Source organism: Fistularia commersonii, chromosome 28 (assembly GCF_037954325.1).
Source record: "Fistularia commersonii isolate RoL2024-O1a breed Wild chromosome 28, RoL_Fcom_v1.0, whole genome shotgun sequence".
NCBI lineage: Eukaryota > Metazoa > Chordata > Actinopteri > Syngnathiformes > Fistulariidae > Fistularia > Fistularia commersonii.
The window spans coordinates 2,029,244-2,056,647 of NC_141311.1; the positions used below are offsets into that span (position 1 = coordinate 2,029,244).

The 27,404-nt window shown below is 45.2% G+C and overlaps 1 protein-coding gene across 1 annotated transcript in view; it reads right to left on the minus strand.

Moving 5' to 3' along the window:
• Window positions 1-27,404, minus strand: part of adcy9b (adenylate cyclase 9b) — a 48,996-nt gene that overhangs the window by 11,246 nt on the left and 10,346 nt on the right. Inside the window, exons 2-3 of the mRNA XM_086175570.1 lie at window positions 3,426-3,598; window positions 102-212 (exon numbers count right to left, since the gene is read on the minus strand). Of these exons, the coding sequence (XP_086031696.1) occupies window positions 102-212; window positions 3,426-3,598 (284 nt within the window). The remainder of the gene's footprint in view (window positions 1-101; window positions 213-3,425; window positions 3,599-27,404) is intronic.

Consider the following 27,404-nt stretch of genomic DNA (forward strand, 5'->3'; position numbering starts at 1 on the left):
GTTGGGGCTCTTTACTCGATACTTGGTCGAAAAATAACCGGTGGGAAATTCGACATCACGAGCCTCGTCTCTCGGCTTCGGGTGACAACAAACGGTCTAACCTTGCCGTTTATGGTTTTGTGGTCGTCATGGCAGCCATCGTGCGCCTCTCCCTCCTCCAGAACCTGATCCTCCCCTGGTATCAGGGCGGCGCTGCAGGACATGCAGGGCGACTGGAAGGAAACGGAGAGAAAATTAGCAAACTGGCGACGGAAAGATGACGCGCACATCGGCGACCAGGAGACGACACTCCTGCGTCGGCGAAAGGGAAAAAGCAGAAGCGGCCACGTGAGCGAAACGTCTCCGCGGGCTCAAGGTCTTTATTCCGAAGCCCGTCATGCACGTGAGGAAACGGAATAAAGAGCGGGTTTTCAAGGGAAGCGTCTTTGTCGGAGCGCCGACCGTGACACGCGCCGAGAAACCCGAACCGAGATACAATAAACGTGCGAAACCTTCGCCGAACGGGAAAGCAAAAATCCCCCTTTTCACTTTCAGCTGTTGATAAGCCTCGCGCGTGATCCCGGCGCCAAGCGTTACCGGGGAGGCTCGGGGAAGGTTCTTCTCATCTCCACGCTTTACTTAGCCTCGCTGCACAGCGTGGCGCCTCGGCTCCACGTCGCCCTTCTCGTACTCGTTCTTTTTTTCCCTCAGGCTACCACCCTCCCGTCCCACCCACGGTCTTTCGGAGCAGCTGTAAGATCTGTAAGAGGGCGGACGGCAAGGCGCCAACTTAAAAAAGCCAGCTGGGTTTTTCTTGAATTTTTTTTTTTTTTTCCAGCGTGATCACAAAGGAATAATTGGATACGTGGTCAACGTGGCGTGAATCTGTGATACACTTTGGATGCAAATGAGGAATTTGACTTGAAGGAAGGACATGCTCCGGCCTGATGAGAGCTACAGGACACTTATTATGGAAATGGGCGGCTGAGCGAAACTTTGATTGCGGGGCTAATGAGCGTGTTACTATTCATAAAAGCCCGGCGTGAAATCGTCAAAAATACCTTTCAAATTCAGCGCAAACACTGTGCAAAGAGAGAGGGTTTAAGTCTGATTTTATAACCATGTAGTAGCAAGATTTACTTCACGTAAGACTGCTCTGGAGATTAGGACCGTAATGCCCGAGGAGTGGATTTTTCAAATAAAGTTGTTTTTTTTTTTTCCTTTCCCCGAAGCCGGCGGAGCAGAGTCCGATAGGAGTGTCCGTTCTTTTTTAGCCACTCGACTGGGTTATGGAGTCGCGCCGAAAATACGTGGAAGTTTATTCGACTCCCGCCAAAAAGGCCATTAAAGCAATTCAAGTTAAACCGACATTAGATATGTTATTGAAAAAAAAAAAAAGAAGAAATAAAAATAAAAGGCAGTTTGGAGCGATTGTCAAGAGCTTTTAGGAGTTAATATCAATTTAAGGCCTCCACCCCCTCTGCGTTTAACATGCCGAATTGACTTTATCCCTCAGGGGAGTTCGGAAAAGATCAAACCAAATAAAAGAATCACTTGTTTTGGTTTAAACTGTAGTTTTCAGCCATCCAGTAATTGATGCTAGCAGAGCAATATTTTGTTTCATGCAATTAGCATCACAAGACATATATATATATATATATATGTTTATGTGTGTGTGTATACTGCTCAAAAAAAGTCAATCCCACCTCTGTGAAATCAAAGAGTCCACTTAGGAAGCAACACTGATTCATTTGGACTTCTTTGAAGGACATTACATCAAAATTGGATCATCCTGTTGTTACATTGGATTTCCATTGATCATTTTTGTGTAATGTCGTTGTCAGCACCTATGCAAAGAACAAAGTATTTCAAAAAAATATTTTGTTCATTCAGATCTAGGATGCGTTATTTTAGTGTTTCCCTTTATTTTTTTGAGCAGTGTATGAAAAAACAGTTGTTTGTCTCTATAGATGACCCTGTGAGCGATTGGTGACAGGGTAAAACCCACCCCTGGTGAAATGACCAGATAATGACTGAACGAACATGTATATAAACCGGTATGTCATCTGCGTATGGGTGGAACGGCACCCGGTGAGAGCATACATACTGTATTTTCACGACTATAAGGCGCACAGAAAAGCCTTAGATTTTCTTTAAAATGTGAGGTGCGCCCTGTGTGTGTTGCTGTTGTAAGGCGGACGTAGTAGAGAACACCATGAGAACGTTAAAGGGGGAAGTGTGGGCGCGGATTGTATATAAAAGAACGGGTATGTGCGTTATGCAGAACATTGTTGTTTAAAGAACCCTGAAAATGGCATAGAGACACGCTTATGAAGCACGGTTTAAACTGAAGGCCATTGGCTAAGCGGAGGAACATGGAAATCGATTTTAAGATTAATTAATTAACGGTTCGCAAGTGGAGGAAGTCGGAAAACGAGCTCCGACGGGTCGAGAAGACGCAGCTGAGTTTCCGCGGACGTAAGGCGAGGTGGCCCGAGTCGGAAGAAAGACTCGAGCGGCGGATCATCGAGCAAAGAACGAGCGGGAGAAGCGTTTCGACGGTCGCCGTTTGACTAAAAGCGCTAACGCTAGCGGAGGAAATGAAAATTGAACATTTCCAAGGAGGTCCGTCTTGGTGCTTTCGTTTCAACGGTGCCATTTTTCCATCCGGATCAGGACTACGGTAGCGCAGCAACTTCCAGCGGATTATAATGAAAAGCTGTAGTAGAGGACGCCATGAGAACGTTAAGTGCGGGGGGAAGTGTGGGCGTGGATTGTATATAAAACCCGCGCCTTATAATCAGGTGCGCCTCATAATCAGGTGCGCCTTATGTGTGTGTTAAATACAGTAATGGCACACATAACTGAGACTCCGCCTTTAGTACACTGCGCCTTGTGGTCGTGAAAATACGCTACATCTTCCCCTGGAAACTCCCAGTGAAATTTTCTCATTTTGAAAGTCCAGTAGATTCTGACAAGAATTCTCAATTTATAAAAACAATATTTCTTCGAAATTGTCGAGGTTTTAACTTCACGGGCGATTTATCGACGGCGGCGCTAGCGGCACTTGAAAGAATGTGCGACGCAGCAAATGCATCACCGAGGGAAGATATAAATAAACCCGCTGTGACTTCACGACACACCCAAGGTCAGACTCGTGAAATGACATTAAAAACACGGGTAAATATTGAGATACGAGACGGAAGCCGTGCCTCTCTTTTCTCTTCCTCCTGATGAAACCCCGGGCGAGGCTTTAATAAATTACAGCCCGTGCAACACCCACGTAAACAAAAGCGCAGGGAGATGAAGACGAAGAGGCCGCGGGACGACATGCAGCCCGCTTTTTCCTCCTCAGGTCGCTGCGATGCCGACAGAAAAGCAGAAATAGGCGCACTTTCCCATCCGCCGGTATTTCAGAGACGCTCTTGCTGATGTCGGGCTCTCACCTTGGCTCGGTCCTGGGCCGGCGGCGGCGCCGGAGGGGCTCCGTCCGGAGTGTGCACTCGGGGCGTCGTGCACCGCGGGTCTGCCTGGTCGGCGCCGGACGAGCACGACTGGGAGCAGCTGCAATGGGAGTGCAGCTCCACTTTCCTCCCAGAGATCAGGTAGGTCTTCAGACCTAGGACAGGAAGGAGTCCGGTCAGGGTCGCAGGGGCGGCCGGAGGCAAACCCCGGCTCGCGTTGGCCGGTCGATCATCGGGTTACGTAGAGAGACGTGCAAACTTCTCATTCTCACGTCGCAAAGAAACATGCAATTTCCTTCCCGCGTCATATAGACGCCATTACTTTCTCATTCATATGTCATATTAGCAGGGGCGGGAAAACTACGGCCCGCGGGCCGCATCCGGCCCGTTGGTCTATTCAATCCGTCCCGCCAAAGATCGGTACAGAATTCATGCTTGATGTAAAAGATTGAATAGTCGGTGTAATATTCCGTAGGAATATATTGTTGCCTTAATGTTGATGTCATAATGTTGATGTAATGTTTCTCGGTTTGAGAAATGTACCGTGCGTACAAGAACGATCAGTGGGACGTTAGAACGGGTGTATGCTTTAATGGCAGAGCATATTCCAGAGTGAGAATAAGAATAATAATAAGAAGAAGCCCAAATATCGGTTGGAGGATACCGCTTATATAGTATACGTATTGTCAACATTAAAGGCTCAACATTAAAGGATCAACATTAAGGCATCAACATTATGACATCAACAGTCGGATCAATGAATGTCGGAGCTCAAATAGGAGATTATTTCATTTTTGGAGCTACTTGAGAATTTCCTGATCCGAATGACACAGATTGGCTTTGTGATTTGGCCTTTACTGTGGACATACCGACACATGAATGAGGTGGATGTGAAGCTAAAAGGGAAAAACCGATTTGTGCATGACATGCAAACAAACGTCAGAGCCTTCAAAAGCAAGCTTTATTTTCAAAGCAGATGTCAGACAACATTCAGACTAATGTCAGATGAGTCTGATATGTGTTGTTAACAAATGTTTTTTTTTTTTTAATATGTATCGTATCTTGTGCTGACCCGGCCCGTCCGTCAAATTTTAAGTCAATGGGACTCCTGAGCCAAAAAGTTTGCCCACCCCTGTCTTATAAAGACATACAGCTTGAGAAAAAAGAAAAACACGCATATAAGGACGGGCGCTGGATCAACAGTATCGACTAAACAAAGGTTTGAAAAAAATACGCACACCAAGAGTGCTCCAAAATTAAGGATGATTCATTTCACATAGTAAATAAAATGTACAGCGATCCCTCTCTATAACGCGGTTTACTTTTCACGGTTTCGCTACTTCACGGATTTGCATCGTGCATTGTGTTCTGCATTCGGATTGGCTAAAAAGTCACTCCGCTTCTTCTCTACCTGTACGTCGATAACTTTGCAGTTTAATATATACACGTACGTGAAACATCTTGCCGAATTCACATGACGTACGTGCAAATTGTCTTGCAATTTCCAGTTTCTCGAAAACCCATAATGTTGACAAAACGCTCTGGAGCGACAAAAGGGCCCAAAAGGCAGCGGAAGATGCTATCTATTGCAGATAAAGTTAAACTTCTGGACATGCTAAGGGAAGGTAAAAGCTATGCGGCTGTAGGTCGGCATTACAGAATTAATGAATCTTCCGTTCGTTCCATAGAAGGAAGAAAGAAGGAAGAAAGAAACATAAGGACGACAGCAGCGATAAGTTTTGCAGCAGCAATAAGGTCGCGGTGGGCGGTGCTAATCTCCGCAATTTGAAGCCTTCTGTTCACATTGATGATTAAAAATATTATTTGACAGTACAGAAGTTATTTGTTGAAAAAAACGTTTCTAAAGTACAATACTTTTATTTGTGAAACAAATGATTGAGCCAGTAAAATGGTTTGTTCTTTATTTTCAAGGTATAATAGAGTATTTAATTGTATAATAATTATAAAAAAAAAATAAAGGTTTCTACTTCACGGATTTTGCCTTTCACAGGTTCTTTTTGGAACATAACCCCCGCAAAAAAAAAAGTGTATACTGTATTATAGCGTGACCTTTCCAGCAAAAATCTGCTCTGAAACAAACATTTCATTGTTGTGCCATTTATTTTGAATTTTTTTTTCTTTTTTTGCACCTCTTGTTAGATATATAATTTCATTTTAACAGTATCTTCAACATGTTTTGAGAAAAGGCCCCAGAAACAGACACTGTTAACATATGTACAGAGATGGAACTAAACATTCTGGATAAAAGGACGTACAATCCGTACCCAGACTATATCCAGGGGGGGAACGAGACAAACAACAATGGTCTAATATCAAACTCCTCTTTTAAACCTTGTGGGTGAGTCTTCCCAGGGTGTAGATCCAAAAAAGTTCACGTTTCAAAAAAGATTTTTGCTCAGAAATCTTCTATTAATTGCACATAAAATTGATCCCAGTAAACTGTCTCAAACCCGACCCACCTTCCCTGGACCAGCGGCGTCAAAGGCTGAAGGATGGAAACTGCATGGAACACATAACAGCAAACCTGCGACTTCAGACAGACCAATATCTTGACAAATGGGCACCTATCAAAAAATATTTGGAGAGTTGAGGATATTATCTCTATTTGACTGAGCTAGATATACATTTTTTTTTTTTTACTTTTTTGTGTAGTATTTTAGTTTTTTTTTTCTTCTTTCGCTTGCTATTGAGGAATTAAGTGAATTGCTAAATAAATGGTAGAAATAATTATACCTATAAAGAATATTGTATAATGTGTATCTTGTCATGAGGTTTTGTAAGAATGTTTGTGACTGTCAAAAAACCTGTTCTAATAAATGTTCAAAAAAAAAAAAAAATTTCCCTGAAACCTCACGCTATGATACATTTCTTTACTCTATGTAAAATAAATTTAATTTTGGAGCACTCTTTGTAAAGAAATGGGTTCAAGCAGGTTGGAATGGGTGGAGAAAAGTGTCTGAGGTACCTTGAGATAGAAGAACATCAGCCAGAAGGAAAGGAAAGGTGGAGGAGGAGGACTGACAACGACCAAAAGACAGGAAGCAGAGCTGGAGGTTCAAGAGATGAAGATGTTGAGGTTCTGCTTGGGAGTGACCAGGATGGAGAGGATCAGGAATGAGTCCATCAGAGGTTTAGCACATGCTAGATGTTTTGGAGAGAAGCTCAGAGAAGCCAGACTGAGATGGTTGGGTCATGGAAAGAGGAGGGACAGTGGATATATTGGTTGACGGATGCTGGATTTAGAGGTCTAGAGGAAGACCAGAGAGAAGATTGATCGACGTCGTGAGAGAGGATATGAAGGTAGTTGGAGTGAGAGAGGAGGATCCAGAGTCTAGGGTTAGATGGAGAAGTTTTATTCTCTGCGGCGAACCCTGAAGGGAAAAGCCCAAAGGAGAAGAAGAATTTGTCACAGGGGAGCAAGACATGTATGACCGAGACAAAGTGATGAAAAACACCATTTATAGGCATACAACCATTTGCTCTCAATCACACGCCTGGGTAATTCAGGATCTCCAATGAACCTCCTGCATGCGTTTGGACTGTGGGAGGAACCAGGAGAACCCTCAGGAACCCGACAGAGACACAAGGAGGCAGAGAGGCCTCCTGTGGGAATACAACCAGGGATGGAGAGGATCAGGAATGAGTCCATCAGAGGGACAACACATGGTAGATATTCTGGACATAGACTGAGATGGTTGGGTCATGTACAGAGGACAGATAGTCAATATATTGGCAGACGGATGCTGGGGGTCTAGAGGGAGGTCTAGAGGAAGACCAGAGAGAAGATTGATGGACGTCGTGAAGGTAGTTAGTGTGAGAGAGGAGGATCCAGAGAACAGGGTTAGATGGAGAAGATGGATTCACTGTGGAGACCCTGAAGGGAAACGTCCAAAGGAGAAGAAAAAGAAGAAGAAGAAGAAGAAGAAGAAGAAGAAGAAGAAGAAGAAGAAGAAGAAGAAGAAGAAGAAGAAGACTTGGTGTGCGTTTTTTTTTTTTACAACCATTCACTCATTATTTGCTATTAGGGTTTCCAGCAGGGGTGGGAAATCATTCCGTCTGGCAGGCCACATTTCTTATTTAATGTAATGCGTGGGCCATCAAATTGAACAAAATGAAAATTGCAATTTAAATCTTTGAATTTCGGGGGCCTTTTATTTCAACTTTAAAATCATGGTCGATCATATAAATGTACCAACATCATTTTGTATGAAATCATCCATACAAAATTAAACAAAAGGAAAAAAATAAGGGGTTTCTAAATTCAATATCGATTGAAAATACTTATTCAAATATTCAAAGAAAACAGACTGGCGGGTGGGATGCGACCCGCGGGCCGTAAAATGTAGTTCCCGCAATTATTAGCCTCCTCGTCCACAAGTCATACCGAGGCGTACAACCGTTCCCTTCACTCGCTTATTGGATAATATTGGATAAATGTTTCCCCTGCATGTTTCTGGACAGCAGAGGGAACCCGGAGAACCCTGAGGGACCGCATGAAGACACCAGGAGTAAATGGAGACACCGCGCTAAAAGGCCACCTGCGGGACTCCAATCGGGGACCAGAAGAAGAAGAAGAGCTAACCCCTGCACCGGCGTGCCGCCAGGAGAGGATTAGTCCACGGGATTATCTTTTTTTTTTCCTCGGACGAAACCGACGCGAGTCGCCGTCGGGATCACGGCGCTCGCTCTCGGCTCCGGGAGGATCTCCTTTTCCCCCCCGGTGGATTATGCAAGCAACCTCTGCATGTTCTGGCATGAACGCAGAACCCAGAGAGGATGAAACACTGGATATCAATCTCTCCGCGTTGAAGACGAGGTCACTCATGAAAGCGCCCGTACGTGCACGCCGAAGCGATCCGGCGTATTCAGTCGATCGTTATTCCGTCCTTTATTTCGCTCGCTCCCTCCTCATACATTTTTTCTGCTTCTCTTCCACAGCCTGGGGCAACCAGGTCTGCGGAGAATCTCTGATACAACTCTGATTCCACAACCAGCGGGAGGGAACGCCGCGGAATACATTAACGTTTCACCTTCTTTCGAAAATATACGGATTCAATCGAGACGCGTTGGAAGTCGGATCGAGGAGGGATGGCGAAGATCTGGCGAGAAGGACGAGGACGCAGAAGAAGGGGTCGGATGGCGTGGAACGTCTTCAAGTGAAGATTTGGACATGGCGGAAGTGATCCCCTTCTATTTTATGCGCAAATCCGGGATTTGCCACGATTTTGCGCTACGATGATCCCGAGACGCGCCGCGTGAGACACAACAGGACAAATATTTGAACACCTGCTCCTTGGCTCGTCGACATGCGAGTATTTCCGTTTTTGCCCCGTGAGGCCGCCTTTCTGCAGCCTTTGGCCGCGAATCCGTCCGACCGCTCCAATAATAACAATAACAACATATGGGGAAGCACGTCGGTGTTTTTCTTTGCGCCGATAAGGGGCGAAGGTGTTTTCGGAGGTTGCAGTCAAAACACGGAAGCTGTGAAATGTAGAAACTCCTTTTTGCCTTTTTTTTTTTTTTCCCCTTTTTTTTTATTTTTTTATATGGCTTCGGCGCACTGAGTCACCGGCATGTGACTCAGTGCTCGGTGAGTGATTTTAGCCACGGCTGCAAACATATGGCTCACTTCCTGTTTGGGCCTTGATGGCCCGTGTCCTTCGAATAGATAGAGAGATGTGAATATTGTAAAAGACACTTCCCTCTCGGTCCACGTCAGCCAGACCGAGGTGAACGAGTCCGTTGCGACGAGAGAAAAGGCGCTATTGAGACGTTTGCGGCTTTGGAGAACTGAAACGTGGAAATGGTTTTTTACTTATTTAGCGCTCTCAAAGTGCTTTACGCTGGGTTGCGTTCGCCTCTTCACACGCCACGGTGTCTTGCAGCGTCTTCACCTGGACACTTTGACACACAGACGGTGGGTGAACGGTTGAGTCCGGCAGAACCCGGCCTTACGAATGCTGCTGATCATCAACACGAGGAGGTTTTGATCAAATTTTGAATCGAGTCTTGGTGAATCGAATCAAAGTCTTGGTGCACGAACACACTTTCCACATTATGGTGTTACGGCAGTCATGCGTACTAGTCTGTGCTGTTTACTTCGCTCATTGTTTTCCTGTTAAAACACCTTATTGTGTTTTTTTTTTTTTTCCAACTAGTTGGCCCTTATTATGGCTCCCAAAAATTAAGAGCGTAAGAAGAAGTGAAGAATTACAGTTGATCTGAAGAAGAAAATAATAGCTAAAGGTGAAAGCGGTGTTTAACCATCTGTACAAATCTGAAGATGTGTCAAAGACGCCAACGGTGCCGACGTTAGCAAAGCAAAGAGCTCAAGTCTTGGAAGTAGGAAAGTGATTTTTAGTTTGGATGAATGAAGGAAGCACAGCTTGCTGGAGTTAGCATTAGCATAGATTAGCATTAGCATTAGCGAGGGTCTCATACGTGAGAAGACTTTTGCCTGAAGGAAACTTTGAGTACAAGTGTAGGCATGAAGATAAAGATCACCAGGAGTTAATTTCTATATTTTGCTACATATAAACCCATAAAAAACTTTCAAAAGAGTGCAATATGGTTTTTGGTGAACGGATCAACAGGGCTTAAATCGACGTTTTAACGACAAACACTCTGATTTGTAGTCATTGACACAATTTACATTTCTGTACATCGGTTACAACAGTATGTGTGTTATTATTTTCATTTATCCATCCATACTTCTCTGGACGCACCGCTGACGGCAAAGTGAGAATTTCATTGTCGAGTGAAACACTGTAAATATGACAATAAACACCTTCAATCTTGAATTTGTGAAGCCAAAATGTCTCCATTCACTGCTACAGGTGGCTGCAGCACAGCTACGCACCACATACCGAATCCCTACATTTTCTCAAAAATCATCCGAGAGCCTTATGTATGAATTCTTGTGCTTCCTGACCGCCAACCAGTTTGATGGGGCGCATTTAGCTCGAACAACAACGTTAGATAACTAATGATGTAGTGCTGGAATACAACGTTATTCCAACCTCACGCTAACTTCAGTTGTCCGCTATCGCTGGCAACCATAAACCAATCAGAGACCTCCTGGCGCTACGTAGTGCGCTTCAACGTGATATTACTGCACATTTGTGTGGATGAGGACCCCAAAAAATGGCCGAGACGTGCTTCCGAAGAAAAATTCAAACTCAGTGCTATCAATCATGCCGTAGATCTCAAATACACAGTGGGCCAAAATTCAAAACTGGGACAAAGTCGCGGGCCAACATTGATATTTATTGGAAAAAATCTTCCTCCAGATATAACAACGAACCTTTTCATATGGACCCAAACAAGTTTTGCTTAAAAACTAAATACGGAACAAGCATAGCTTAATACTATACAATAAATAACTTGATATTGCACACATGCAAAATCCTGTTTGCTGCCTATGTAGCAGGGTGCCAATATTAGCATCAGGTTGCTAGCATTAGGACTACTGTACACAGAGGGGAGGGCGTTTATGGGTCCGGTTGTGATTTTCGTGCCAAAACACCAGCAGAAAATTTTGGGATTTGTAGAATTAGCGGTACATGCACCGTAAACCATCCCGGCGAGGCAGCTCTAATAGCCATCTGGTGTGGCTTTGCGGGCCAAATCTGGCCCGCGGGCCAGAGTTTGACACCAATGTGTTAGACACAGGAGGCAGAAACTAGTGTCACATGAGATTTATTCCTGGAATACACATGTCAATACGTTTTAGTCAGAGTGGCGAGTGACTGCTGGCAGCCAGACGCCGACCACCGCTGTTTCTGCGCGAGGCTTGAGCAGTCAACGTCTTATGACTAGAGCTAACGGTAGCTTTTGCTAGCGTCAGTTAGCGATTACTCTAATAATGTACACTACAACCGCCGACAACCCCTGTTTCTGCGCGAGGCTTGAGCAGTCAACCACCCGCTGTCGGGTCACTACCGCCACCCCCGGGTCAAAGTAAGAATTATAACAGCGTCAATTCCAACATTTCCAGCGTAATGTGAGCAACTGCCATCTGAAATCAAAACAACAATATACACACAAAACAAAAATGTCGGGGGGTGTCTCCACATCCAATGATACCAATCCAATGATCAAAATACTCCTGGGTGCCACATATGCCGTGGATCAGGGGTCGGGAACCTTTTTGACTGGAAGCGCAGATCATTTTCTTTTTTTTCTTTTCACCATATTATCCGTTATGAGGGTTGACGCGGATAAACTAGCTGGCTATCTGATAGCCATACGCCATCACAGGAAGAGCCGTAAGTTCCCGACGGCTGCCGAAGATGATGGAAAAGAGCAGCCGCCACAGAATTCAACATGAATGAATCAATGGTTACGGAAGTGGAGGAAGCAAGCGAGTAAAGAAGACCGAACAGAGTTTCCAAGGGAACGAAGTGATGAGTAAAGTTGGACAAAACTGTTTTGTTTGGGTTTATCTATCGTATGTTTTATCATGCGCCTTATGTATGAAAATGGACCCGTTCATTGATTTGGCGCCTTATAATAAGGTGCGCCTTATGGTCCGCAAAATAGGGTACCGTAATTTCCAGACGATAAGCCGCAACTTTTTTTCACTTAAACAAGGGTGCGGCTAATATATGGATTTTTTTTTGGGGGGGGGGGGGGGGGGGGGGGGCTAATGAGCTTCACGCCACTTAAACACATTGGACCGATGAAATGACCGAGTCTGATCAACTCCGACACCGAAGACGACGACTTTGTGGGTTTTAGTGCGCAGGAGGAGCCCAAGATAGCGATCGGCTAGCCGGTGCGGCTTATATGGAGGCGCGCTCAATAGTCCAGAAATTACGGTAAATAGACTTTGGGTTGACGCAGCATCCCGAGGTGGCGAGCTTGTCTGGATTGCTAAAGCCAGACGGAGCTCGCCACCTCGGAGCCTCGGCTGAGCCCGGCACACACCAACACACTCGTGCTGCACGCAAGACGCCGGCCCACGTGGAAAGCAAAAGGAAAGTCGCCCACGCAAGCGGGGACAGATGTATACGCTGTTATGAGACGCTCGCAGAAGCACTCCGCCTCCGTCCACCTCCGCGTCTTATTATGCACACAAACACAGGCGGCGGAGGCGAGCGCGGCCGCCGGGGTCGAAATCCACGTGGATGAGGATCGGAAGGGGAGTCAAGATAAAACAGCGAAACCGCGACGACAAAGAGTTCTCATCCCGAGAACCCGAGAGGAGCATTCGCGCGGCAGATGGTTGGGAGAAGCACATCCTACCTTTGCCCTCCCTGTGGCACCTGCCTATCTGGACACACACACACACACACACACACACACAGACATGCACGCACACACAGCGTTGACTGATTTCATTAGCTTGCTAATTGAATTCCGCCCTGCCTCCGATAATGCCGCCGCTGCTTCTGCTCGGGGGTCAGCAGGGTGACTCTCCTCCCTTCTCTGAAGATAAAAACAAAACAAAAAAAAAAAAACAGATACGTTCTCTCAGCGCATCCAAGATGGAGGATGATGCCTTTTTTTTTTTTTTTTTTTTATTATTCCGTGGGTAGACATTTGCATAGGTGCTACTTTATTTCTCTGTCCAGAACTCTGTGAGCCAGATTGGGTGGATTTGACTCAGACTCAAACAGGCTGGAAAACATCAACCGCCGCGGCGGTTTGAGTCACCCTCCACGATTTACGAATAAATTAATTATCCGAGAGATAACTGTAAAAGATGAAGACGGGAGGCTTCGGCGTTCACGAGCCGAGGCGCCGCCGGCGGAGACGTCGATACGCTCTCGGCCCTCGTGTCGAAGACGGGGATTCGCGGTCGGCGCTTTCACGGGTTTCACCGGTTAATCCGGGTCGCTGTTATTTCAGGGATGGACGCCAAAGATTCATCGGTCACGACCGTGCCCGAAAATGTCGAGTCGGGTTTATTTAAATTGCGCCGAATCGTCCAATGGGGCAGCAGGCTTAAGACAGCTGACGCTAACAGACTCAACAAGCTCATCGGGAGAGCTGGATCTGTCCTGGGAGTGGAGATGGAGTCTGTTGTGCAGGTGTCAGAGAGGAGGATGATGAGGAAGCTCCTCAGCATCATGGACAAGGTCCATCACCCCCTGCAGGCCACACTGACGTCCTGTCAGAGCTCTTTCAGTCGTGGATTGATACCACCAAGGAGCTCCACTGAGCGCCACAGGAGGTCTTTCCTACCTGAGGCTATCAGACTTTTTAATTCCTCTTCCCTCAGCCGCAGGGAATCTTCAAATCTTTGTACTTGAAAACACTTGATAGCCTTAACCTTGACAATTTCTATTTCATTGTATTTCTTACTCTCCCTCCTTCCTACTATTATCTATTACTGTTATGTTTTTGCTTGAAACTCTGGCACAACAATTTGCTTCGGGATAAATAAAGTTGTTCTCATCTCTCATCTCATCTCAATGGTCGACGGGAACCCGAAGGAAACGCCGTCAGTTGTGCTAACAAGATGCTAATAGCTGGCGTGATACAACACGTCCAATGAAACTTTAATTTCCGAGCGCCAAGACTTGGCGTTTTTTCCGAAATCCGAGCCGTCGCTCACTGGATGTTTTGCTTTGTGATACGAGACCGGATGTGAGTTTGGAGCGAGCGGGACGACAATTTGAAGAATTGTTCAAAGCCATTCGGGGACGAGTCAACGGTTTCCAGAGGAGCGGCTTCACTCCGTCCATAAATGAAGTTTAGACGTAAAGTGTACCAAAGCGTGCACGTTACTTTTAGCAACACATTGTAGCATTAAGTCTGGAGCCGGCCAGTTAAGTTAAGGATAGAGCACTAAATGAAAAACAAATGAAAAACACCACCGCCAGCATCTCAAGGTTAATACACTTAATAAAACCAGTTTATTTCTTTACATTCTCTTTTATAAAGCATTATTAGATTTATGCATTATTTATTATTTACAAAGTACATTTTAAAGATTTATAGTGTTTCAATTCATTTTAACGGGGAAATTTAATTTGATGAACGAGCAAATTGAGATACAAGTTGGTCACGTAAGTCAAGGTGTGACTGTATTTTTTCATCATCATTATTATTATTATTACTATTATTATCATTATTATTATTGTTTTTTTGAGTGGCCTAGATACAGTAACAATGACCAAAAGACAGGAGGCAGAGCTGGAGGTTGCAGAGATGAAGATGTTGAGGTTCTCTTTGGGAGCGACCAGGATGGAGAGGATCAGGAATGAGTCCATCAGAGGGACGATACATGGTAGATGTTTTGGAGAGAAGGTCAGAGATGGTTGGCTCATGGACAGAGGAGGGAGAGTGAATAAATTGGTAGGCCGATGCTGGAATTGAAGGTCTAGAGAAAGACCAGAGAGAAGATTGATGGACGTTGTGAAGGTAGTTGGTGTGAGAGAGGAGGACCCAGAGAATAGGGTTAGATGCATACAGGGTTAGATGTCATACATGGGTGCAGGACATGTATGACCGAGACAAAGTGATGACTGAGATGGTGAAGCTCTGGGTAGAAGGTTGCTGAGGGTGGAGCTGCCAGGCAGGAGGTCTAGAGGAAGACCAGAGAGATGATTGATGGACGTCGTGAGAGAGGATATGAAGTTAGTTGGTGTGAGAGAGGAGGAGACAGAGATGGAGAAGGTTGAGACCCCTAAAGCCAAAAGCCATAACGAAAAGAAGATAAGTTGTTAATACTAAAGTACATTCTTCAACAAAACATGGGGCTTCAACGGATTAATACCGATTCGATCCTTTTAATAGGGAAATTGAATTTGACATGCGACCAAAGTGAATCACAGAAAATCAAGGTATTTCTGCATTATCTGAACGTTTATTAGAAGAGGGGAGGCGGACGTCCATGTGACCGCTCCTGTTCCTTCTGGGACCGTCTTTTGTCTTCAACCTCGTAACAGAGGAAGCCTTTCAAGCGGCAAATTGCAAACCGGGCCGAGCGGCAGCTGCTCCACGCGGCTGATTTCGATAGGATCTAAAAAAAAAAAAAAAAAGATGTAAAAACCAGCCGAATGCAGCTGCGCTCCGAAAGACAAAAGGTCAGGAGGGCTTCACGCCGCGCGTTCAGACCCCGGTTTCTGGCGACCGGGGAGATCATCGGAGACCGAGAACAAAATATAACCATCCCCTCCCGACCGGCAAGACTCGTCGCGTTTTGCAAACAAACGCCGCCGCTTCCACGTCTCGTCCTGACAAAACCGGGGCTCTTCGGAGACCAAAAAAAAGGTCGATGAACTTCCCGGTCGTTTCAACCGCTCCACCCTCCACCGAGCCGGGTAAGAGGATTTACTCCGAGCGAGGGGGGGGTTATAAAAAAAAAAAAAAAAAAAAGGGAGGGAAAGAATAGAAAAAAAAAAACGCCATGCAAAGCGGCGTGTTTAAAAGGCGGAATAAACTAGAAGTTCCTGGACGTTTTTTGCGGAAAGTAACACCTTCCCCTCGGCCGGGGCTGGACGGTCCATCACGAGCTCACTGGAGCAGCAGAAATAGAAAAAGGAGAGCCGGGCAGATTTGCATGAACACACACACACACACACACACACATATATACAAACATATCATGCGGTTAATCTTCTGATAATGACAGGTTTGCCTTGCAGTGTGCGGGGGAGGGCGGGGGGGGGTCAGCGGAGCAGGTGGCGCCGAGGAACCGGGTCTTTGCCAGGCCGGGCGGCGCTCCATGCCAGGTGGCGGCGCCAGCCTGCAGCACCCACTCCGTCTCGGGAATAAAGCGAACACGCCGTCCTCGCCGAGGGCGGGAGAGACGTCCGAAACGGCGGCCGGCGGAAAAAAACGGGGAACTTCACCAGGATGTTTGCGAGATGAAAAAAAAAAAAGGGGAGTGTCGGCGTGAAATGAAAAAGAAAAAGTAAACCGCTGCTTTTTTTAGTGAACTCGTTCAGTCAGAAGGCACGAGAGAGGATGCATTTTTTATTAAGGAGTCGCGGCGGCGGCGGCGGCGGCGGGCGCGCTGTCGTTTCTGACAGGAAACAAGGTGGGGTGAGTTAGCACGTCTCCTGGGGAGGAGGAGGGAGTTGACCTTCCTCTTCGCAGCGCGACACTCCCGGAGACCTCGGAGATGCAGATAGAGATGTTCGGCTCGACGCTTAGCGCGGCGAAACGCTGGGTGATAAATTTATCTCCCTGTAACGGAACGGCAGCGAGGACGGAGATGAATAGAATGTAAAACTTTTAGGATTCTTGTTTCAAGACATTATGTTCAACATCCCGCGCGAAAAGTGAATTTCCGCGGAGAATTTTGATGGTATTTCCAAATATATGAACCCTAAACTGACCTCACTCGACCTTTTACCGACCTCCTTAGGCACGTATGTTTTACTGTTGTTTTTTTCTTCAGAAAATATCGTTATAGGCAGTTGCTCTCTGCTTTTTATTTTTATCGTCGTCCCGATCTTGCGACATATTTTGCAGGGCTTTCGCGGCGTTTGTCTGATGTTGTCAGGAGTCATGTCAGAGATTTCAGATTTTATTTATTTTATAAATTAAATTGAGTTCCTTTTCACTATATTTTTGACTGAAAAAATACTGCAAAAAACGCGCGAGAACGATAAATCGCCAAAACCGAATGACACAAAAAAATCTGCAAAGTAGCGAGGGTCCACTGTATTCGCGTTTTTAGCCGGTTGGTTCCTCATTAGAGGTCCTGAAAGGCAACATGACCATCTGCGTGGCGGTCACGGCTCATGAGCAGGCGTCCCGCCAATGGACTCCCAGCTCGTCCTCGGCCAATCACAGCTGAGAGCGTGTGAACGGGCGAAAACGATCGGGCGTTAGGCCATTTGAAACCGCAAAGTGAGGAACGCGCCGGAGACCGCCTCACTTGTAGATTATGCAATAACTAGCATGGCAACGTTAGCGCTGCCTCACAGCCAGAAGGTCCCTGGTTGGATTCCCACAGGAGGCCTCTCTGTGGAGCCTCCTTGTGTCTCTGTCGGGTTCCTGAGGGTTCTCCTGGTTCCTCACACAGTCCAAACGCATGCAGGAGGTTGATTGGAGATCCTGAATTACCAAGGCGTGTGATTGAGAGCAAATGGTTGTATGCCCATAAATGGTGTTTTTCATCACTTTGTCTCGGTCATACATGTCTTGCACCCCTGTGACAAATTCTCCTCCTTTGGGCTTTTCCCTTCAGGGGTCGCCAGAGAGAATCAAACTTCTCCATCTAACCCGAGACTCTGGATCCTCCTCTCTCACTCCAACTACCTTCATATCCTCTCTCACGAAGTCTATCAATCTTCTCTCTGGTCTTCCTCTAGACCTCCAAATCCAGCACCAGACGACCAATATATCCACTGTCCCTCCTATGTACATGACCCGACCATCTCAGTCTGGCTTCTCTGACCTTCTCTCCAAAACATCTAGCGTGTGCCAAACCTCTGATGAACTCATTCCTGATCCTATCCATCCTGGTCACTCCCAAGCAGAACCTAAACATCTTCATCTCTTGGACCTCCAGCTCTGCTTCTTCTCTTTTGGTCATTGTCCCTGTTTGTAGACCATCTCACCATTGTCTCCTCCACCCTTCCTTTCATTCTGGCTGATAATCTTCCATCTCTGACACTTTTCTCCACCCTTTCCAAACTGCTTGAACCTGTTTCTTCACCTCTTCTCCACACTCTCCTACGCTCTGGACCGTCGACCCCAAGTACTTGAAATCCTCCACCTTCTTGATCTCCACTCCCCGTATCCTCACCGTTCCAGCCGGGTTCCTCTAATTCACACAAGTATATTCTGTCTTGCTTCATTCTTCTCCTTCCCATATCATACCTCCACCTCTCTAAATGTTCCTCACCCTGTTTCCTGCTCTCACTGCACATCACAATGTCATGAATGAATGTTAAAGCTATGATTGCAGCTATTAGCATGTAGCTGTTAGCACTATTGTGAGTACTTAGAACGAATGAATGATTAAATGAATGAATGAATGAACAAATTGTTCATGTCAGTTTCCAATTTCTGACCAGTGTTTAACAGTTTTTACAGAATATTTAATTATTTCTGGCATTCTTTCTTGTCCATAGTGTTTCCAAATCATTGCAGCATCCGGTGCTGGAAAGTCTACAAACCTTCAAATATTACCCAGAGCAGAGGTCCCCGACCCCGGGATCATTTGGTAGCGGCCCGCAAAAGATATCTTTCTTGGTTCAAATGATAGTTTTTTCATTTGACCTTCTGGATGGTATTTTGTTTCTGCCTTGGCCTTACTGCTGCACTCAACTCTGTCGCACCATTTTACACATTAGCTACCACAAGCTAGCTCAGGAAAAAAAATGAGCCAGAAACAAAACAGCTTTTTCAGGAGGAAACGAGCCAACGACGAGACCGAAGAAGCGTCGCGGACTACCGGCAAAAAAAAAAACCCTTGCATTTAGAAGAAAATATCAAGTTTCCGACCTAAGCTAGGGGTCCGTGATACGCAAGCTCCGCGCCCGCGGTGCATTATTTGTGGTGAACGGCTAATGAAGCTATGAAACTGCTTCACCACAGAGTAGACTGGATTTACGCAACACATTTCAAGCGTCAGTGTCTCCCATCACCTCCAGATTGGAGCATCTTGTAGCGGGAAAACAAGCCCAGGGCTCCCGCCGACTCTACATTATAGGGAATTGATTTTATCGTGCAAAATGATTGTAATCGCCTCATATAAAGTGTAATGGTTGCATTCAGATTAAATACTGTGAACTGAAGCTTTCATTATTTGAACCCTCGCACCTCTAACTGGTCAAAGTATTGCAAAAGTACACGTGGAGAAGATTTTTCGGGGTTCTTTTAATTCAAACCTGCCTGAGAGGCACTGAAGAGGAAGTAGTCCAAGGGATTAACGGAGGCTCGTCAAGTAAACCGGGTTTTCTCAGCGCAGAACTTTGGTTATGACCGAGCGGACGAACACCCCGGCCACATTCAGGGCCGCCCCCAAAAAACCCCCCTTCCCCGCCCTTCGCCGCTATAAACGGCCATGATGCTGAAATAAAAGCCCCACATTTGGCCGGTGTTTTATTTCCCCGGCTGCAGCCCGGCTCACTCAGTCGGCGATAAAACACTTGTCATCCCTCCAAAGTCTTTAACTCTCGCTCGGCCGCCCGTCACCGACCGACCGCCCGTTTTTTGGATTCGGTATCTTTAATCCCGCCACCCTTGACGGGCCCCGAGGGCCGCCGGCAGAACAATGCACACACTTGACATCCCTCCAGAATCCCCCTCGCTCCGACTCGCCCCCCAATCATTTGCTCAGTGGCCTGTATCCCCTCCTCGTTTTTGTCGGCCCGGCCGCGAACCGACCGCCCGCATCTCCCTCCTTCGCCCGCCCGAGACGGTTTTTACTCGACCGAGATTTTCGCGAGCTGTCGTCGCCTCGGAAAACTCTCGACTCGGTTTTTTTTTCGCGGCGTTTTTTTTTCTGCCCCGTCTGTCCTTTTTCTCTGTCAAAGGCTTCACCCGTGAACGCTCTGACTACTAATACCGCCGCGCCGCGGCTCCGCCACTTTCTTCGTCGTGGACGGGAATCCGAAAGCAGGAAATTCGAACAATCTAGCTTTTCATCTCGCGGCCGAGAAAAAAAAAACGCTCACTTGACGAGCTTTGATTTTTATGCATAAAATATGAAAGTGATTCGCCGGCTGCACTCAAATTATGACCCCTTTCTCTTGCAGGAATTCTTGCAGGTTTCTAGAAAGTTCCCAGGAAGTGGTCTGTTTCTTTGGGACTGCATTGGGACGGCACAAGAGGAACCGGGGATCGTGGACTTCAGTTCTTAGAACCATCTCAGCACCGACTCCATCATAAGCCGCGGCCATTATCAGTTTTAAAAACTACCGTCGCCACTGGTCGGATGTTTTCTCGCGACAAAAGCGACGACGACGACGAGGTCCAAGCTCTTCATGGGTTTCCGGGGCTCGCAGGGGAACATCTACATTTTTGGTCAGGTTAGCTAACGGCTAAAGGGGTTCTTCACACCGTGAAGCGGCACAGAGAGAAGGTAAAAACACTTGAACCCATTTGAATCCACGGATATTATTCCATGAACGCTGCGGCAGCTTCCGCCTCCTCTTCACTGATTTGTTTTTGAGTGGGACGTTGAGGTGCGCGTCGCCTGATCCCTAATTTACTGGTAGGAATGCAAAACTAAAAGCTTATCCTGGTGGAGGAGGAGGAGATGGAGGAGGCTAGGCTAGCTCCTGGAACCGAATTCGAGCGAAACAGTTCTTGGATCCCAGATCGTCCGAGCGTTCTGTCCGAAAGCAGCCATAGATATCTTGTCGAAATCTTCTTGTCTTGGCAGCTGGACTTGAATTTCTTCATTTGAAGCCCCTCGTCCGAGAGGATTCTTCAGTTCCTGTTGGGTTTTTCCCAATAGAACTGGCAGGGTTTTGTGGGGGCTCGTTGTGTAAACGGAAGAGTTGCTCTGCAGAAACCAGGTGCAAGGCGTAGCACCAAATACCGGTACATTTCAAATTCCACAACACCATGAGACAAAAAGTGGTGCAATCCAAGGACAAACCACCCGGGCACAGGATAGAGAATGTGGTGTCTGCTGTCACTTGCACTGAGGATTGTGACGACCTCTACATCGGAGAGACCAAACAACCTCTGCGCAAACAGACGGCCCAACCCGAAGGACAAGGGACGCTCGTTTGGAGACATGTATGTTTTCCGTCCAGAGAAGACGGATGTTTCGAGAGAGGAGTCAAAGAAGCCGTCTTCGTCAAAACAGAAAAAACATCTCTGAACAAACGTACTGGGATCAACGCTAAGACGGATTAGCACGCAAGGACCAGGACTTCCTGCACCCTCCAAACAACCAGGAACCAGGACCACGGTAACATCCACATGAGCTTCATGTGGTCCAACAGGTGTCACTTTGTTCAGCTTTATCTTTTCGCACTCCAGTCCACGTCATCCCGCAAAGTTGTTCCATCAGACGACACCCCCGTTAGCATCACGACCCCCCCTCACACTTAGCTTCTGCACATTTACACAACAAGCCACCATAACTGGAGAACTGAAGAAGCTTCTCGGATGAAGAGGCCAAACGTCTTCAAGTGAAGAAATTCAAGTCCAGTTGCCGAGTCAAGAAGATTCTGACAAGCGTTAGCCATAGATATGTTTTTTTTTTTTTTGCTATCCCATCACCCCGATAGCATTTCTACAATGCCAAAAAAGTGCACGCGTGCGATTTGACGGAACCGACGACATAGTTGAGGACGCTGTTCTGCCAGTTTTAGCCTCTGAAAAGATCACCGGTCGCAGAACGGAACAAACCCAATGCCAAATCAACAGTGGGAACTAAAACCGACGGGCGCTCGTTGGTTCATTTTACATCAGATTTCTATCGGAATTATTTTTCCACCTTGCCTGAATCCATTGTTGGCGATTAAAGTGCACGTAAAGAGCGACTCAGCAGAGAGGGGCCTTTAAATCTATGTCTTAATTCAAAAATAAAAGGGGGGGAAAGAAGAGATGGCAAAAGAGGTGAACGATCTCCACTTTTGAAGGGCGTTCACACACAGTGGTTTCACACCACACACACACACACACACACACACACACACACACCATGCCAGGCGTCAACCGAGTCGGGGGTTCGGCGTCTTCGGTTCAGCACGCGGGCAGGAGGTCGCGCTGCCGACCTTTCCGACCTGCGCCGCAGACGCCCCCCGAAAGACCTAAAAATAAAAGCTCTTATCTCAAGTCCCGATTTCGGAAACCGAACACAAAGGCAGGAAGAAAAGCCGCCTCCGCCCGGCGTGCGGACACGCCGCTTGACACTATTGACGGACAACAACAAGCAGCGCTTCCTGATCGATGGAACACGGCCGAGTCTGTAGACGATCAGACACAGCCGGCGCTGACCTTCCTCCTCCTTCTCCTTCCACACCGCAGACTGTGCTTACTCGACGCTTCCACTAATGGCATCTTCACAGGGGGGCTGATGGGGGAAAATGTGCGGGGCGGCTCCCCCAGGCCTCTAAATATAACCTCGCCGATACGCCGAGGGGGGATATAAGGACGCCGAGGCTTCTTAATGAACAGACCTGACGGGTTTGTTAAATCTCACGGTCAGAACCCGAGCCGTCGCTGATTTTTAATACCGCCGTTAATGTTTGTTGATGAAGACGCTCAAAAAGAGCGGACGCAAGCGCTGACGGGGCGAAATAGGTGAAATATGGCGGCGGCGTGACACCAAGAAAGAGCGGCGTGTTAGCACGGGACAGTAAAAATCAGGAAAATCATAGCGTAATTAAATAGAAGTAACACTCAATCCATATTTTCCTTTATTTTAGTGTAAAGGAGAACAGGAAAATGATATAAATCTTTATATGGAATGAACTGTTCCTTTGAAAACGAACAACCTCATGAACAAAAGTAAGTGCAATGTCAGCAACACTACGCCTCAGTTCTGTCTTCTCACTTCTCCGTGCACTTTGTTGTATTTTTCACCACGCCGAATCTCACAGCGGCGCCGAAATGCTGCATCCACGCCGAGCATACAAGTTTCTTATTAACCTCAACCGACAAAAAGAAAGAGTTCCATTTCCCTTGGAAAACCCTACACTCTTGTCCGCTTTCTCCTTTTTTGACGACGACATCTTGCTGATGAGGGTGTCGGGTTCAGAGGAAAAGAAATACATTTCTAACAGTAGTAAAAATGTAAGTAAAAATGCTATGTACAGACCCGGACGCCACATTGCTGCCATCCACTATAGGTTCTGAGTCGTTGTGCCGTGTTGCTAATGCTAACTAAAACAGTACGCCCTTAGCAGACAGTATCGAAACTGCATTTTTATTTTAAAAAAGTACCTCACGATTTTTAGATCTTTTTTCAAATTGTAGTTTTTTTCCACGGGCCGGATTGGACCCCCTGGCGGACCGGTACTGGCCCGCGGGCCGTACGTTTGACACCCCAGGCGTAGGTTTTGTTGGAGACACGAACTCATTCACACGTTATACAGAAATACAGTGTCCCGCTCAAGATACGAAGCGCGATTTGAGCAAATTTTATCCTCCTAATACGAAAAAAAAATCATGATGCCAATACGAGAGAGAAAATCAACATTTGAAGCGTATTTTGAATTGGCGCCGCTCGCCGCTCAGCTTTGTATTTTTTTAATAATCATCACGGAATAATTCATTTGACTTAAGTAGGTCATTCATTTGACCGATATTGCACGTGAATATAATAAGATATAGTTTATTTCCCCATAGGGGGAATTATTTTGTGCAACAATGACAGTATTCATAAATATGAGAGACAATTACAAGATAGCAAAAGACGTATGCAAAAAATAGCAAATGAATGACAGCCAGGATAAAAATAGACAACAGAGTGAAAAAAAAATAACAGCAAGGATGAGAATAGACAACAAAAACAAGGATAAAAACAAAAACAGAGTGAAAATAACGACAAAATTAACATGATGGAGCGCAATGCATCCAGGATATTTACCATTATGTGTGTTTTTGGGGGAATTCATTTGTTTTCGGTTATTTCAAATTCATTTAAGATACGAAAAACTTACATACGAACCCATTTCTGGAACAACTTAAATCGGCCTCCTCATTCACACACCGGTATTATTTTTATTATTATTTAAAGACTCTTCTGTGTCTAAAGGTGGAAATAAAGGAGCGACTGTGATTGGTTAAAACCCGCCTCTTTCCTAACGGCAGCTGTGATTGGCTGCGGGAGGAGTCGTGTGACGACGACGATCCCGATGGAACGAATGGAATGATAAATCTTTCCATTGTCATAGTTTCTGGCAACTCGCCGCTAACGTTTGCTACTTTGCGTGAGGAACAAAAAAAAAACAAAAAAGTAGGAGATTTGCTTTTTTCCGAGCTGCATGACGATGCTAATCTCATGTTTATTATTTCAAACGTTTCAGATCCAGAAGCAAATCCGACACACACACACACACACACACACACATTCTCAATGTGTTCGTAAATACCGTACCAAATAGCTGTGGAGGAATGAGAATAAGATAAATGCTGTGTCAGGCCTTCCTGGAGGCATTTCTTTAAAAAAAAAAAAAAAAACTCTGTTCCGAATGGCCGGGACGCTTCATTTCTTTTAAGAATATGAAAATAAAGATGTCCTGTTCGACATCCCGCCTTCTGTCGCGCCGGATCTGACCGGTTGGCGCTTCACATCGGGCTTTTCTCACCAGAGGACGTGGAGATGATGATGATCCTGCACGCTTCCCCGCGGAGGTCGTGTTTAAGACCGGCGACCGCGACCGAACCAGAAGCTTCGGTCTCGCAGGGCGACGTGGGCGAGAAGAAAGTGATGTGGAAGGTCAGCGGGCAATCTCAGCGGGACCGCCGAGTCTTTTTTTAGGTCTTTTTATCTTCCGCCGCGCTGCAGAAGTTGCATGAAAAGGCCGGTCGAGGAGCAGGGATTTGCTTTCCGCCGTCCGTCCGCGGCACGCTGCGGTTGCACCGCGGCCACGGATGGTCGGATTTTCTTGGCCGAGGCGGTTAAAGCTTCCGCCTCACAGCGAGACGGTTTGCGGAGTCTCCATGTTCTGACCACCTGTGCCAGCGTGGGCTTCCTCCTACACTCCCAAAACATGCAGGAGGTTCGCAGGAGGCAGGACAGGAGGAATAAATGAACTGAATGTTACTCAATTGTGCACCACGTTTTCCATGGAGGTCATGGATGAAGCTGTATCTACAGCACCAGCTGGGTATATTTGTCATAAGGGTGAAAGGTGTGCCTTATAACAATAATATTTGTTACAATAGGAAAATAATAATCATTTTATCTATCATTATATCTATTATTATATTATATTATATTATATTACTGTCATATGTATTATTATAATAATTACAATACAATAATGATAGTTGTGATTATTATTATAATATATATTATTATGATTATTAATAATTATTATCATAATAAATAATATCTTATTATATTATAGTAAGAATACATGGTTTTATATATATAAAATGTTAATAATAATAACTATTATTTTATTTATTATAATAATTGATGATACCAATTATAATATATATTATATAGTAAGAATAATACATAATAATTGGGATAAAATAGTCATTTTATCATAAAATACTCATTTACATTTGATAACAGCTACATGTACAATATTTTTTCATACTTCCACTTGGTACTTAAGACACTTCATAGTTTTTCACTTGTTACTTGAGACACTTTACAGTTTTTCACATGTTACGTAAGACACTTTATAGTTTATTAGCATTTCTTATTCTTCCTTTTTTTTTACTGTTTATACATTTTTCTACTATTGTTTATTATTGCTATATTTTTCTTGTAACTCTGGCACAACAATTTCCTTCGTGATAAATAAAGTTGTTCTTATTCTTACTCTTGTACCTTGATTTAGTTTGCATTTAGTTGGTTCCGTGACAAACTCCTATATTGAATTAAATTTCCCTGTTAAAATGGAATGAGCATTACAAATCTATTCCTGCCACCCAAAAACCATGCCAGATTTTTTTTGTTGCCTGTTTTTAAACAAGAAAAATGTTCTCGTAGATATTAAATAATGTATAAATACGGTAATAAATAATAAAAGAGAACGTGGAGAAATAAACTGGTCTTATTAAGTGTATCGCATGAAGAAGGCAGGCGGAGATGGGCGGAGCAGGTCGGGGGAGTTTTTCATTTCGGGCTCTACCCTCAACTTAACTTACACACTTAATGCTACAATGCTATGCTAAATGTAACATGCACACTTTGCAACACGTTATGTCTTAACTTCATTTATAGACAGAGTGAAGCCGCGTCTCTTTTAAAAACCCTCAAACCGTCCCCCAACCAGCTTTGAACGCCACTTCCGAAGCCTCGGCCGTCACCGTATCTCGCCAACAACTTCTCCATCTCATCACTGTCGAGTGTAAAGCTGCTCATAATATAGCGATATAAATGATGAATGCAGTGAGCTTACATACAATTTGCACAATTCTGTACGGTAATTGATATACACACATATAAAGATATATATATGTATAAGTGTATATTTACATCTATATACGTTTATATATACATATATGCAAATATATTTATACGTATATAAGTATGTATGTATGTGTATCTATATACATATTTATATACATTTATGCATATGTATATATGTATACGTGTGTATATATATACACCTATATACATGTATACATATATGCATATGTATATATGTATATATGTATGTGTACATAAACACGTATACATATACATATATTTATATACACACACACATATATATATGTATACATATATATGTATATATATATATAATTACTGTGCAGTTTTGTGCAAATCGTAAAAGCTTGCTGCATATTTACACTGCTCAAAAAATAAAGGCAACACTAAAATAACAGATCCTCAATCTGAATGAATGGCAAATTCTTCCACATCTATATACTTCCACATATATATATGTGTCCACATATATATACGTGTGTATATATATGTATATATATGTATTCTCTACATATATATATATGTAAAAGAAATGTATGTAGACAATTTTATTTCTTGATGCTGCTCCCCCATGTGCGCCCCCATTGCCCATTGGAGACAACATTTTTTTTTTTTTTCCTAATTGTCCGCAATAGTGTTTTTCCATGATTTTTTTCTGAGCTAGCTAGCTCGCCGCTAGCTAGCGGCGAGCTGCAAACAATGCGTCTCACCGGCTTAAAGCCTTTTCATGGACAAAAGCTCATCCCGCTCGCTCCTAACTCGGATCGCCGCTCGTATCACAAAGAAAAAAAATCCTACGATCGAAACATTTTGGAAAAGTCTAGGTTTCGCCGGACAAACCTTCGCACAAAGACGGGCGAAACAATCCTCCGCCCTGAGCAGAGTTTGTCCAACCCGGGAAGCTGCGAGCGGGGAAACAGGCTTCACGGTGGACCGGCTCCCCCGTCATCTCC